The sequence below is a fragment of the Microcaecilia unicolor genome, chromosome 8, assembly GCF_901765095.1.
Source record: "Microcaecilia unicolor chromosome 8, aMicUni1.1, whole genome shotgun sequence".
NCBI lineage: Eukaryota > Metazoa > Chordata > Amphibia > Gymnophiona > Siphonopidae > Microcaecilia > Microcaecilia unicolor.
In genome coordinates this window covers 77,005,259-77,020,684 of record NC_044038.1, presented here as the reverse complement: position 1 = coordinate 77,020,684, position 15,426 = coordinate 77,005,259, and the positions used below count along the sequence as shown (strand labels likewise).

Sequence of the window (15,426 nt, the reverse complement as noted above, 5' to 3'; positions counted from 1 at the left end):
AGAGAGAGAGGGCATGTGGGGATGACAGAAAGAGGAAGACAGACAATGCAGAGGCGAAAGACTTCATTTTAATTACACAGGTTTGTCTAAGTGTGCCTGAACAACTAGGCTAGCTGTCTCTTTGAAGAAGGACCCAGGGCACCTGTCACTTTGTTCAGCTATGTTTTTGGCTCTCACATTAAAGCTGCTAAGCCAAAACTGTCCCTGTTTGAAAAATAATAAAGAAAAATGAAGGCAGATAAAGACTATCCAGCTTATAATCGAAAGAGAAAAACGCCTATATTGCGACCCAAATCGGGAGATGGGCGTCTTTCTCCCGTGGGTGCCCAAATCGGTATAATTAAAAGCCGATTTTGGGCGTTTCCAACTGCAATCCGTCGCGGAAACGGGTAAAGTTGATGGGGGCGTGTCGGAGGCATGGTGAAGGCGGAACTGGGGCGTGGTTATCGGCCGAGGAGAGATGGGCGTCTTTAGCTGATAATCGAAAAAAAGGCGTTTTTACCGCGATTTTGGGTCACTTTTTTTGGACCCTTTTTTTCATGAACAGGGTCCCAAAAAAGTGCCCCAACTGACCAGATGACCACCGGAGGGAATCGGGGATGAACTCCCCGGACTCCCCCAATGGTCACTAACCCCCTCCCACCAAAAAAAAATCCCACTTTACAAACTTTTTTTCCAGCCTATATGCCAGCCTCAAATGCCGTACCCACCTCCATGACAGCAGAATGTGTTCTATCCTGTGACAGTATTTCCCTGGTTCTGATGTGGGTCTCGGGTGAGTGTGACACCTTTTCTGTTAAGGGCACTGCAGAGTCACATCAGCAATGCATTGTGGTGGGTGTAGGGTATTGGGCTCCGTGATTCCACTAGCTTGTGGCAAATGCTCACGATGTTGGTAGTTGGTAGGCTCTACTCCCATGGTGCTTTCCCCTCTGCTTACTGGGTCAGAGTGTGCCCTGTTTTGTTTCCGGTAGTCCATGAGGTAGTGGCCATTTTTGTAAGCCAGTTTTAGATCCCTTTCACGTGTTAGCCACGCTACAGAACTTAGTTCTTACCTTGAATGTGGCTGAAAGAGGGCATTGTACAGCATTCTGCCAGCTCTGACCTACTGCTCATCTCAGTACCAGGGAGACTCGTTGCCAGTGGGGCACAACCTCTGATCTGCAGTTAACTGTGAGTAAGCGTGCTTATTCCAATAAAGGACGTTTTCGGAGAGATTAGTCTTCAGGTGTCAACTGGTGTGCCAATGTTATATAGCAGCAACAAGTCCTAGAGACCTGCGTGTATGCAGGTCCCTGGAGCACTTTTAGTGGGTACCGCAGTGCACTTCAGCCAGGCGGACCCAGGCCCATCCCCCCCTACCTGTAACACTTGTTCTGGTAAATGGGAGGTCTGCAAAACCCACTGTACCCACATGTAGGTGCCCCCTTCACCCCTAAGAGCTATGGTAGTGTTGTACATTTGTGGGTAGTGGGTTTTGGGGGAGGGGTTGGGGGCTCAGCACCCGTGGTAAGGGAGCTATGCATGTGGGAGCGTTGTCTGAAGTCCACCGCACTAACCTCTAGGGTGCCCAGTTGGTGTCCTGGCATGTCAGGGGGGCGAGTGTACTACGAATCGCGGCCCCTCCCACAACCAAATGGCTCGTTTGGTTTTTTTAGTGATAATGGAAACTAAAAATGCCCAGCTCAAAAACGTCCATTTTTTTTTTTTGAAAATACGGTCTGTCCCGCCTCTTCACGTACCCGTTTTCGGACATAGATGCCCCTGGAGATAGGCGTTCGCGTTCAGTTATGCCCCTCTATATGGCCTATCCAATCTGCCCCTCTATGCCATCTACTATCCCTTGCTTTCCCTTAGAGATCCCATGTAGTTATCCCAAGCTTTTTTGAATTCAGGTCAGTCTTCATCACCACCTCGACAAGGAGGTCATTACACAAATTCATCACCCTTTCCATTAATCCTTAGATTACTCCTGAGTCTGTCCCCTTTCACCTTCATCCTATGCCCCTTATTCCAGAGCTTCCTATCAATTGAAAAAGACTTGCCTCCTTTGTATTTATGCCATGCAGGTATTTAATTGTCTCTGTTATAGCTAATAATGAAGATCACTGCCTTAGGTCACACCTGGAGTTTGGCATGTTCTCTCCTTATGATGCATTCTGGTCCCTGTAGTGATGATTTTACATAGGATGGATGAGAAACTGCACATCCCACAATGCCTCAGGCATGACATCAATAAAACCAGAGCTGCCAATTACGCATTCCAGGAGGGAAACTTTTTGGCTGGTCCCTGGATTTCTGCCAATCTCATCCTGGTGCATTATCCACCTTATAATTGAAAGAGAAAAACGCCTAGATTTCGACCCAAATCGGGAGATAGACGTTTATCTCACAAAAACGAATAAATCGGTATAATGGAAAGCCGATTTTGGACGTTTTCAACTGCACTCCATCGCGGAAGCATACAAAGTTGACGGGGGGGTGTCGGAGGCGTGGCGAAGGTGGAACTGGGGCGTGGTTATCGGCCGAGGAGAGATGGGCGCCTTTCGCCGATAATGGAAAAAAAGTATGCGTTTGTAGCTAGAATTTAGGGCACTTTTCCTGGACCCTGTTTTTTCACGAATAAGGCCCCAAAAAGTGCCCTAAATGACCAGATTACCCCCAGAGGGAATCGGGGATGACCTCCCCTGACTCCCCCAGTGGTCACTAACCCCCTCCCACCACAAAAAATGATGTTTCACAACTTTTTATTTTCACCCTCAAATGTCATACCCACCTCCCTGGCAGCAGTATGCAGGTCCCTGGAGCAGTTGTTAGGGGGTGCAGTGGACTTCAGGCAGGTGGACCCAGGCCCATCCCCCCCCTACCTGTTACAATTGTGCTGCTTAATGCTTAGTCATCCAAACCCACTGTACCCACATGTAGGTGCCCCCCTTCGCCCCTTAGGGCTATAGTAATGGTGTAGACTTGTGGGCAGTGGGTTTTGAGGGGGATTTGGGGGGCTCAACACACAAGGGAAGGGTGCTCTTTTACCTTTTTTTTTTGTTTTTGTAAAAGTGCCTCCTAGGGTGCCCGGTTGGTGTCCTGGCATGTGAGGGGGACCAGTGCACTACGAATCCTGGCCCCTCCCACGAACAAATGCCTTGGATTTATTCATTTTTGAGCTGGGTGCTTTCATTTTCCATTATCACTGAAAAACAAAAACGCCCAGCTCACAAATTGTTGAATAAAACATGGACATCTATTTTTTTCGAAAATACGGTTCGGTCCGCCCCTTCACGGACCCGCTCTCGGAGATAAATGCCCATGGAGATAGACGTTTTCGTTCAATTATGCCCCTCTATGGGACCTATTGCATTGATTTGCAAGGGATAGAATCATGGGATGCTTTGGGATGTACGTTTAAAACCAGGACTGGCCAAAAAGTCACCCTCCTGGAATGGGTAACTTGGCAGCTCTGCAAAACAAACAACAATCACCTTAACTCTCCTGCCAAAAACTGAAGGCTATTAGTTTTGTACCTTCCTCTGCCTAGCATAGCATTGCCCTTTACCTGAGATGCATTCTATAGAAGACATTGAGGGGTAGATGCATCAAGCAAACGTAAAAAAATCAGAAACGTAAAAACCTTTACCGAATCTGAAATAACGAAGCATGCTCCAAAAACACAGCCCCAAAAAGTTTGGTGCGGTATTGGAAAGAACGATGCACTAATCCCCGTCGGTAATCGGCTCGTAAAGCATGCGCAAAGCATGCTTTTTCTTCCTGTGTCCGCCCTCCTCTGACGTCAGTTATCTACGTAGATAGCTGACGTCAGAGGAGGGCGGACACTGGAAGAAAAAGGAGACATCGGAGGAGACATAAGAGCTAAAGAATAGCTGATCCATCCTGTGCAGCGCCTTCAAACATAGGTGAGAGGCGCTGCACCGGCCATTATGGTGGAGGGGGGGTCCGGTGGGGGGGGGGGAGCGGCGGGGACGAAATCGGGGGGGTGGGGCACGGAGGTGGAGGAGGGCAGGAGGCGGAGCATTGCCGACTAAAGAAGAGAGACACAGGAAGGGAGGGGGAGCCCAGCAACTGCAAAGGTTTCTTTTTTAAAAGCTTTTATTTCACAAACGGAGCAGCGGGGAGCAGCGGGGACTTCGGGGGGGGGGGGGGGGCACAGGGAAGCAGGGAGCCACTTTTCTTTTAAAACATGCCAGCAATTTGGTTTTTCATCGTGCAGGGGGCAGTGGGGAGATGACAGCTCAGGCTTTAACGACAGGTCTGAGCTGACGTTAAATTTCTGGTGGTAAGTGAATCGTTGCTATCGTCGGTATGGTTAGTGCATTCCAAATTGTCTACATTTCAATGGTAGTTTCTCATTTGCATTCCAGTTTCGTTAGCTGCTACTGCCGTCGAAAAATAGGCTTTAGTGCATGGAAAGGATAGGAAATTCTTCCTTAAGGGCTCATTTAACGATGAAAAACGTTTAGTGCATCTGGGCCTGAGTCTACAAAGAGCAAATGCCTTTGCACTGGGGAAAGAAAATAAATTCCAGCTAACCGGTCAAGCTGTCTTCTAAAGCACGAGTGGGAACAAAATATTCAATCAGGTACATCCGTGTTAATCTTCAACAGAAACCGTCTCTTCCTACAGACAGACAGACATAATTTCTACATGTTAGTACAGGTTAAAGACATCCCACTGCTCTTTCTTACATGTCTGAAGAGAGAAGGGTCTGCGGCAGGGCTTCTGAACCTAGCCTCACAGCCAGATGGGTTTTCAGAATATGCAGCAGAGCAATTAGACTGGGTCTGTAATGTAAGCAAACGCATCTCATATACATTTCTTGTGGCTATCTAGAAAAACCCATCTTCTGGGGGGCCTCCAGTACAGGTTTAGGGAGTTCTGGTCTACACAGGCTTCTATCTTTCCTTCTCATTCCCTCCTTTCCTCTAATGTCTATCTTCTTTCTGTACCAACAAATATGTATCCCCTCATTCCCTTTGCTTTTCTAATTCTCTCCTCTTTCTATTTCTTTTACACTTCAAACTCCCTCTGCCTCCCTGTATCTCAAGCAGGGCCGCCGAGAGAGTGAGCCGAGCCCAGAGCAGGGCTGCCGCCCCCCCCCCCCCCCAGGATCACCACCGCCGCCACCCCCCACACAGAATCATCATCGCCCCTGCCCACCCGAAGTACCTTGGCTGGCCCCACCAGCTGCAGGCGGTGCGGCTCCTTCTCTGCTCAGCATTGCCTGCCCCTGCGGCTGCTTTCCTCAGGTCGCACATGCTCAGTCTCAAAACTGAGCATGCGCGGCCTGAGGTCCCAGCAGCTGCTAGTCAGGCAATGCAAAGGGGGCCCCGGTGCCGGGGTCTCTCTCTCTCTCCTGCTCCTGTCAGGATGTGATCACCCAGGTCACGTCAGGAGCAGGAGAGAGAGAGACTCCGGCGCTGGGCCCCCCTTGGAGGCCCAGGGAATTTTGCCCCCCCTCGGCGGCCCTGATCTCAAGACTTCTCTGTATCATCTTCCCTCCTCCCTCTGTCCAAGACTTCTCTATATCCCCCTTCCAATTCTCTCTGCTCTTTTAACTCATTTCTTCCTCTTTCCAAGACGTCTGTATCCCCTTCCCTAATACCTCTTGTCTTCTAACTCCCTCCTCTCCCTCAAAACTTCTCTGTATCCCCCTCCCTAATCCCTCTCCCCTTCCTCCTGCTTTCCCAAGACTTGTTTGTATCCCCCTCCTGATTCTCTCTGCCCTTCTAACTCCCTCCTTCCTCTGTCCCAATTTCCTCTGCTCCTCTAACTCTCTCTTTGTTCCAAGACTTCTCTGTATTCTTCCTCCATCCTGATACTTGTCTTCATGCAGTTCCACCTAAGTTTATTTAGATTTAGCTCATGACGTTTCTTTGGCTATGAATCGTTTCCTGTTGAAACTTTGCCATTTTGGATTTTGTTTGCACGCTTTCTCTTATTATTTTTTTTTGTTGTAATTATGTTTAAATTGTAATCTTTTGTAATCCACCATGAACCATTATTCTTAAGAAAAAGCTGGGTAAAAGTGTCAATTAAATGGTAGCTTAAGGCGAGTTGCATTCAGTATAGTAGGTGTTTCTCTGTCCTTGGAAAACATACACTTTAATTGCCTCATTTACTAAGCCGTGTTAATGCTTTAATGTGATATATTAGTAAATAGGCCCAATTACAACAATGGAGCATGAAATAATGAACATTAGAATGCTAATATCCTCAGGAGCTTAGTCGAGATCGGGGGGGGGGGGGGGCAGAGCTGGTAAAGGAGGGCAGACTCAAGAAAAATGTCAGGAAGTATTTTTTCATGGAGAGAGTAGTGGATGCTTGGAATGCCCTCCCGCGGGAGGTGGTGGAAATGAAAACGGTAACGGAATTCAAACATGCGTGGGATAAGCATAAAGGAATCCTGTGCCGAAGGAATGGATCCTCAGGAGCTTAGTCAAGATCGGGAGGCGGGGCTGGTGGTTGGGAGGCGGGGATAGTGCTGGGCATACTTATACGGTCTGTGCCAGAGCCGGTGGTGGGAAGCGGGACTGGTGGTTGGGAGGCGGGGATAGTGCTGGGCAGACTTGTACGGTCTGTGCCAGAGCCGGTGGTTGGGAGGCGGGGCTGGTGGTTGGGAGGCTGGGATAGTGCTGGGCAGACTTATACGGTCTGTGCCCTGAAAAGCGCAGGTACAAATCAAAGTAGGGTATACACAAAAAGTAGCAAATATGAGTTATCTTGTTGGGCAGACTGGATGGACCATGCAGGTCTTTTTCTGCCGTCATCTACTATGTTACTATGTTAATACACATCAGTAAATCTAGCCCTAACTTTGTACCTTTGGCAGTGGAGGGAGCAGAAGTGTAGCCAGACCTCAACATTTGGGGGGTCTGGAGTCCAAAGTGTGTGTTGGAGGGGGGGGCATAGTTTGGCCTGCCTCCCTGCCATAACCGCTGCCCCAAAGTGTCACGCATGCTCAGTTTCGCTAAACCGAGCATGAACGTGATGTGAGAGGAAGCAGGGCAAGCAAGGCACAGAGAACAGCGCTGGAGAAAGGCTTCAGCTGGCGGGGGTTGGGGACCCCCACCAACCAAACCAGGGGCCCCAGATTTAATTTGGGGGGGGGCCCCAGATTTAATTTGGGGGGGGGCCCAGGCCCCCAAGGCTCCCCTTAGCTACGCCATTGGGAGAGACTTGCCCAAGGTCATAGTGAGCCTCTGCTTCCCTGGCTACTCCTCCACTCCCTGGTACCCTCTGTACATCTAATGTCCATCCTCCCTGTGTCCCAGGACTTAATTTCAATGTCTCTCTTACCAAGTTTTCAAATTTATTATTTGATATACCGTTTTTGAGAATCCTCTCGAAGCGGATTACAATAAAAATATGAACAACAAAAAATAGTATAACATACGTCATTAAAAACAAGAGACAATAAAGGGAAAAACAAGGAGGGAGAAAAATAAAGAGAAAAATATAAAAGGGATAGGGAGGGGTAGGAAGGGCAGAACTGATGCTAACATCATCTAGCTCCAGTCCAATCGAGATGTGAAAAAGTCAATTAGGGGCCATAGGCCTTGGGGAAAAGAAGAGTCTTGAGTTCAGCCTTGAACCCAACTAGGGAATTGTCTAGCAGCAGTCCTAGGGGTAACCCATTCCACAAAATAGGACCTATCGCACTAAAGAGGTACTGTCAAACAGTTGGAAGGTGGACAGCTTGGATTGCAAAAACTTGCAAAAGATTTTCTCTGCTCTTTTAACCTCTGTTGCCATAATCCTGTTCAAGATAGCTGTTCTCCATTGCTTCTCCCTGTTCCAGTGTATGTCTGCCCAGCCCAACTATCACTCTTTGTCTAGATGCCACTATGAGACATAGGAGGCAGCTCTGCATGCTATGGTTGCTTGAGCACCTTCAATATTGAACAAAGTCTTGGACTGTGTCCAGAGAGAGGTGATTTCTGTTGGATTTAGCAACTTCAATAATTTAGATAAATTGGCTCCTATGCTACAAGACCCTTCTTCCCCTGTATGTGATTTACCCCAATCTGCCTCTTAGGTATATTATACAATTTCAGAGTGCGTTTATAAGCAATAGTACTCCATGAAGGCTTTGGTTTCACATTTTTCTGGACAACACAAGTGCACATCAAACATAAACAGACTCCAAACATGAAAACCTGCTGGGTGGAAGGGAAGGGGCAGGAACCAGCTGCTCTTGCAGTGACTCAGTGTTTCACAGAGCTACAAATTCTTGGCCCTGCCAAGTCACCTGCTCCACATCCTGTCCCTCTCAGAGCTGATATCTCCAGAGAGAGAACAGTTTGCTAAGAGTACCTCCGCTGCTTCTCCTGTCCAGTGTGGCTTCGTCCACATGAGATGCAGAACTGACTAGAACTTCATTTCAAACAACTTGGTTTTCTTGAATACTATATAAAAAAAAAAAATAACAAAACACAGTTACCTTCAGAGTGTATTTGAGAGGAAATTGCATTCTATGGACGGGAACTGAGTGTTTGAAAAGTTTCATCTTGAACACTTACAGGTGTTGAGGTGGGTAGAAGAATCACCCCTTACCACCCTATGGCAACGCACTATATGCCGGCTGCAAAGAACAAATAATCAGGAAACTCCAGACAGCCCAGAACACTGCAGCTAGACTCATATTTGGCAAACCTAAATTTGAAAGTGCCAAACCCTTACGAGAAAAATTAAACTGGCTTCCACTTAAGGAACGCATCACATTCAAAATATGTTCACTAGTTCACAAAATTATCCATGGAGACGCACCAGCTTACATGTCTGACCTAATAGACCTACCACCTAGGAATGCCAGAAGATCATCCCGCACATTCCTTGATCTGCACTTCCCCAGTAGCAAAGGAATGAAATACAAACTAATGCACGCGTCAAACTTCACCTACTTGAGCACACAGTTATGGAACGCACTGCCGTGCAACTTGAAATCGACCTACGAAAGAACGAACTTCCGCATACTACTGAAGACCCATCTCTTTGAAAGAGCATACCAAAAAGACCAACCCAAGTGAACCTACACTACACAACTCACCTATTTAATCTCAGAACTGTTTCTTAAAATCTGCTTGTATACTACTACTTTGTTTTTATCATCATACTAACAAGATCATGCAATACTAAATGTTTATGATACTAACACTTTTCCACTACTCATGATGTATTGTAAGCCACTTTGAGCCTGCAAAGAGGTGGGATAAGGTGGGATACAAATGCAACAAATAAATAAATAAAAATAAAAATGGTGCCTTAAGCAGTGTTGCCAAATGGCAAAATTTTTCCAGCCCCAAACCAGCCCCATATTAATATAAATATTAATGAGGTCAATATAAATATTAATGAAGTCAATATACATATCAATATTATATTAAATATTAAATTATAAATAAATCATAGTATATAAATAAATATTAATAAAGTAACCACAATCATAAACATACCCCCCCCCCCCCATGAAGAAAAGAACTTACTGAACTCACCGCACATGGTAGACTGAAGAGGTAGAGAATGACTCTGTGTGAGACTCTGAAAGGCTTCCCGCCGCCACGCAGGCATGTTCAGGCATTTAAAAGAAGCCGGCAGCCCGCCTTCGTGGGGCTTCTATTGGTCCACGAGAAAAAACAGCCAACCCGCAGCAGCAGCAGCAAAAAGCCGCCCAATATTCCGCGACCCACGGCTTTTCGAAGAAAACCGCGGTTGTCACGTGAAACCCGCCCAATTGTGCGGTCGAACCACAGAATTGGCCGCTTTGGCCTTAAGCTGGGTAATAGCAAAGGAACCAGAAACAGAAAGTAAATGTCCTTAACATGGGGAAAGTGGGGAGTAAGGACAAAAAGATTTAGAATTAAACATTGCTTGGTGTGTACTCAGTATGTTACACTTTGCTCACCCTGTGGACAGGTCAGGGATTTAACCTAAGAACTTCTTGAAGGTTCTGTAGGCTGTTCTTAGTAAGGTATGTATTTAAAGTTACAAAACAGAGACTAGCACTTCACATGAAATTCAGGATCACCTCTTATTTTCTTTCTAATTTACATTTCATACTTGAAAGATGAATGTGTAGAAAGGTTATATTTTCTTTAGAAGCCCAGCTTTTTCTTTTTGAACTTCTGTTCCTCATTTTAACTTCCGGTAACTGCTGTCTGCCCAAGATGCCCAGGCTATGATTGAAGAGAGGCGCAGTGCCCCATCGGTGCACGGAGCCGCAGATAACATGGCGCCGTGCACCGAGGGGCATGCGCGTTCGCGCCAGCGGGGGTGCCATGGAAGCAGGGTGGGCTCGTTCCCGCCACCAAAGGGCACCCCGCTGGTAGGGGAGGAGAATAAACGGGGTTTAAAAACCCTGGGGCGGAGCCCGGACGACCTTTTCTCGCGTCCGGTCTCCACAAAGATATCAAAGCCAGCTAGTGGGTATCACTGTTGTGTGATGTCTGGTGGTCTCTACATCTGGGGAGTTTGTATAAAACCTAATGTGCAGCTGCTTTGGCTGGATTCATCCTAGGTCTCTCTTGTACAACACAGTGTCTGACCCAATTTTCTGCTTGGCAGCTCTAAGGCAAAGATTCACATTGGGCTCCCCCCTGCAATACCCCAGAAATGCCCCTTTACACCTATGATTCTGACTGCAGAAGGGAAGCAGTAGGTAAACACTGCTATCTAACTCACCTATTTACAAAGCTGTGCGGCAGTGCCGAAGCAACCCTTTCAAAGTGAATGGGATGTGTCGGCATTACCACACTGGCAGCCGCCAGTGCAGCTTTGTAAACAGGAGGGTAACTCCTCTTGTCCACTGGAGGCCAATGCACTGGAGTAGGAGGAATAGACAGACCTCTGAAGACAGTGATGGTACCTGGAGTACCTTAATGGTTAGAGCAATTAGCTAAGAACCAGGGGAACACATTCAAATCCCACTGCAGCAACTGTGATCTCAGGTGAGTCACATACCCCCCCCCCCCCACCACCACCACCATTGCCTCAAATATAAATTTAGATTGTGAGCCAGGGGCGTAGCCAGACTTCGGCGGGAGAGGGGTCCAGAGCCTGAGGTGAGGGGGCACATTTTAGCCCCCCCGGCGCCGCCGACCCCCCCCCCGCCATTGCCAACCCCCACCCGCCCCCGCCACCACCACCAACTTTGACCCCTCCCCCTGCCGACGACCCTCTCGACCCCCCTCCCGCCACCAACCTTCCCCCGCTGTCACCTACCTTTGCTGGCGGGGGACCCCAACCCCCTCCAGCCGAGGTCCTCTTCTTCCTTCTTTCTGTTTCTGAGTCTGACATCTCTCTCTCTCTCTCTCTCTCTCTCTCTTTCTCCTGACGGGACTCGGGTGATCGCGTCCCGACAGGAGCAGGAGAGAGAAAGCTCTGGTGCTGGGCCCCCTTTGGAGGCTGGGGAGGAGCAGACACAGCAGGACTTCAGGCCAGGGCCTCTGGTTTGGCTGGCGGGGGTCCCTCCCCCAAGCCTCGCCAGCAGAAGAGGTCTTCCTCCAGCACTGCTCTTCACTCTGCTGCACTGCCTGCCAAGCGTCTGCTTTTCCCTTTGAAACCGAGCATGTGCGGCATGAGAGAAAAAGCAGCCACAGGGGCAGGACATGTGGCAGAGTGAAGAGCAGTGCTGGAGGAAGACCTCTTCTGCTGTCAGGGCATGGGATCCCCGCCAGCCAAGGTATGTGCAGTTGCGGCAGCAGGGGGGGGCAGTGATTATGTGAGGGTGGCAGCAGCGGTGATCCTTGGTTGGTGGGGGTCGACGGCCCCCCAGGCTGGGCTCAGTCTCTTGGCGGCCCTGGTTGGCGGTGATATTCAGTGTCACTATCCAGGTAACTGCTACTGAATGTTGATGGCAGGCCAGCTCAGCAGGGTTTAACTAGGCAGGAGCTTCTCTTGACCAGTTAAACCCTAAACAAAATGAAAACTAAGGGGGTCTTTTACAAAGCAGCAGTAAATCCACCGCTCGCTAATCCGGAACTTCTGCTGGCCCAACGTGGCTAGAGCATGCACCATTTCCAGCGTGCCTGAAATTTTTTTTCTGTAGCGCAGAGCTAGCCTGGCAGTAATTGGGCATCGCCGTGTGCTACCCAGTTACTGCCGGGTTACCGTGGGAGCCCTTACCACCACCTCAATGGGTAGCGGAACGTGCTTCCCGCCGCATGGTCATGTGTTAAGGGTTATCATACCACATGGCCACGTGGAGGGGGGGTATTTTACTTGCTCAAGTAAAAAGGGCTCTGGTGCGTGGGAAAAACAGCCCCCACCACTACTGCAGGGCCCTTTTTTCCACCGCTTAGTAAAAGGATCCTTCAGTAAATCAGGGGGGTGCTGCTTTACTGCTCATCATCAGATCTGCCACTGCTTCCCACCCAGGAACTTGTAGTTTTGCCGTTATATTTTTTGTTTAATGAAATCAAGTCTCTGCACAGTGTGGGAGAACTCCTCAAGTGGATCACGATGTTCAGATTAATCTGGGTCATTTAGAGGGCTCCTTGGGATATTTTCTATTCTTGCTCTTTGAGTGCTCATTTGCTTTCTTCAGTGATGACCAAGACTTCCCCATCTTTTTAATGTTTTCCAGTGGTTCCTCTATTTCTTCATGGTGAAATGCACCATCAGCCTGTCCACTGGAGTTCTCCTGGTTCTTATCGTGGCCTTCCACACCAAGGAAATCCAGGTGAGTCCCCCATGCATCCAGATTCCTTAAAGAAAGGATCCTGTCCTCTCAAACTTTTTCACCTATGCTTCAGAATCTGAAATTTAAAAAGAAAAGAATCAACCAGCTTCACCTTAGAAAACAACATTCACCTATTCTTTGCCTTTGGAAACAAATCTTTACTAAATAAAACCCAAAGTGCCAGATTTAAGGATCATGCAAATCCTCCTTCTCCCCCATCCAAGGTCAGGTCACTGGTTCAGGTCTGACACGGTGTGTTTTCTACCCTTCCCAGCAGCTTTGAGAGGAGCAAAATATCCACTGGAAAATAAAAACAATAAACCAAAGTCTAAGAACTGGGCAAAAAGTCCCACAGCACTATTGTGCTAACATTTGTTTTCTCCCCTCTTCCCTCCCCCCCAAGAATTTTTCCCCCCTTTCTTGAAGCTGTGGGAACTGGAACCTAGGGGAGAAGAGAAACTACGTCAAAAGTGTACCAGCCTGTTGGGCTGTGGGCTTTTTTTTTTTTTGCCCAATCCTTAAACCTGGCCCGAGAAGAGAGAGTTTAAGAAACCAAAGGAAAAATTACTCATCAATCATTCTCCCTCTGCTTCAAGTGCCAAATACCGTTTTAACGTTTCATATCCGTCTAGCTTACTGAGCAAATAAAGCCCATGGGTGTGTGTGCAAGAGGTTTGGCTAGAGAAAGCCCACAAAGGCAGTCCCTCCTGCACATGCAGCTTGATATTACAGAGAGCAAATATTGTAGCTGTCTCAACAAATCCACCACAATGCAGATACCACAACACCAAAAGGCAAAATCTGCCCAGTGCACTATATTCGAACCACATTTGGAACCAGGGACCCCTGCAGTCCCCAGCATAGGAAGACTCGGAGCAGCATAGTAATTTACAGCTGGAAAAGGCAATCTGGCTCCCCTAGTTTTCCTGTTCACATTGCTATTATTTTGTCCACACTGGATGGAAGGAAAAGCTCTCACTCCATGCTAGGACAGGGAGATCTCTAACCACATGGTCTCCCTCTTTTTTCCTCTCTCTTGTCTCCCTGCTTTATCTGACACTTTTTCTCTTTGTTAATGTTCATTCTCTCTCTGTATTACTCTCCCCTGTGTGTATGTTTCTTTCTTCTCTTTCTCACATTTCATTCTGATTTTTTTTCTTCTTTCTCCCCCTTCCCCGCTTCTCTTGTTTTTCCATTTTTCTTGTGCTTTTTCATTGTCTCTTTATTTTCTCTCCCCTTCCCTTCAGTCTCTCTCCTTGTTTCTGCACCCCTTGTTCTCTGTGAAAAAAACAGTAGCATAAATTAGCTGCCCAGTTGCCACTGAATTGGAGTTGTTAGATTGAGGCAAATGCCTCCGGGCCCCACCTTTGGCTGGCGACTGTGCCAGGCAGATAGTATGACTATCAGAGATTCCTTTCAGCTCTCCTTATCTCTTTCCAGAGAAGCAGCACATACTCTCAACTTCCTGTTACACTAATTTATTGAAGATTAGCAGAGTCTTTTAAAAGTCTTGTTTTGTAAGATGGAGAAGTGTCTCCTACACCTACACTGTGACTCTTTGAAGGAGCCATGGCATTAAATCAGGAACTCGGGTTCAGCCGCTTTATGTTGCTTCAAAGTTATCAGCCATTGCTCCATACAGAAGCTTCTTAGTGACAGTGCATTAGCAAGTCCCTAACAACTCATTTTCAGCCTTGAATTATATCCCATCAATCAGAAAATGAGTTGTATTTATTTGTTGCATTTGTACCCCACATTTTCCCACCTATCCTATGGAGCTTAATATTTTTGAAGTTTTCAAGGGACTTTAGGCACTTGCAACTCCTTATTCAGTGCGATCCTAGATCAGGGATGTCCAAAGCTCAGGGCTGCAAATGGGTCAGGTTTTCAAATATTCCTAGTGAATATGCATGATGTGAGATTATCTGTACACTACAAAGGTTAGATGCATGCAAATCTGTCTCATCTATATTCATTAGGCATGGACTGAAACTCTGCTGTTTAGGCCCTCAAGAACTGAACTTGGACAACCCTCTCCTAGGCATTAACCACAAACCCATCAATAATACCTGGGAGTCAACGGCACCCAACTGGACATGTTGCCTTAACAAGCTGAGACAGTCCTGGTTTGACTCCATTATACCAACAGGAGTAAAATCCAAGACTGACTCACCCTGTCCAGCCAACATGGAGTCAACTGGAGCACTGTTTTGAGGTTTGGTATGTCTGATTTCTCACCCTCACCTTTCTGTTTTGATCTGATGGTAGCTTTTCATGGTGGACAACTCGCTGGATGACTGGCGGATTGCTGTAAGCGCCAGAAAGTTGGCTTGGATTCTGTTAGAGCTGGTGGCGTGTGCAGTTCATCCATTCCCTGCAGAGAAGACTTGCTCTACTGAACCCGTTGGGGACATGATGTCAGAACATCCTGCTTTCCTCTCTGACATAGATGTGGTCCTCTCAATCTTGATGTTCTTAAGGATCTACCTGCTGCCTCGGACTGTCCTACTCTACAGCCGTGTGCTGGTGGATGCTTCCTACAGAAGCATTGGCTCCCTCAACAAGATTAAGTTCCAGTATCATTTTGTGATGAAGATCTTGATGAATACCTGTCCGGGACGAGTCCTGCTAATACTAACTGTCGGCCTGTGGGTCATTGCTTCCTGGATCCTCTCTGTCTGTGAACGGTAAGAGGGAAGGATGGGAAGAGTGGAGAACAGAGACATAATCAGCTC

General features: G+C 47.6%; 1 protein-coding gene across 3 annotated transcripts in view; it reads left to right on the top strand.

The window, feature by feature from the left end:
* KCNN4 (potassium calcium-activated channel subfamily N member 4) overlaps positions 1-15,426 on the top strand; it is a 141,376-nt gene that overhangs the window by 16,957 nt on the left and 108,993 nt on the right. For all 3 annotated transcript variants that reach the window (XM_030211696.1, XM_030211695.1, XM_030211694.1), the window contains 2 exons: positions 12,596-12,691; positions 14,960-15,378. In XM_030211696.1, coding sequence (XP_030067556.1) covers positions 12,614-12,691; positions 14,960-15,378 — 497 coding nt within the window. In that variant the 5' untranslated portion in view covers positions 12,596-12,613. The remainder of the gene's footprint in view (positions 1-12,595; positions 12,692-14,959; positions 15,379-15,426) is intronic.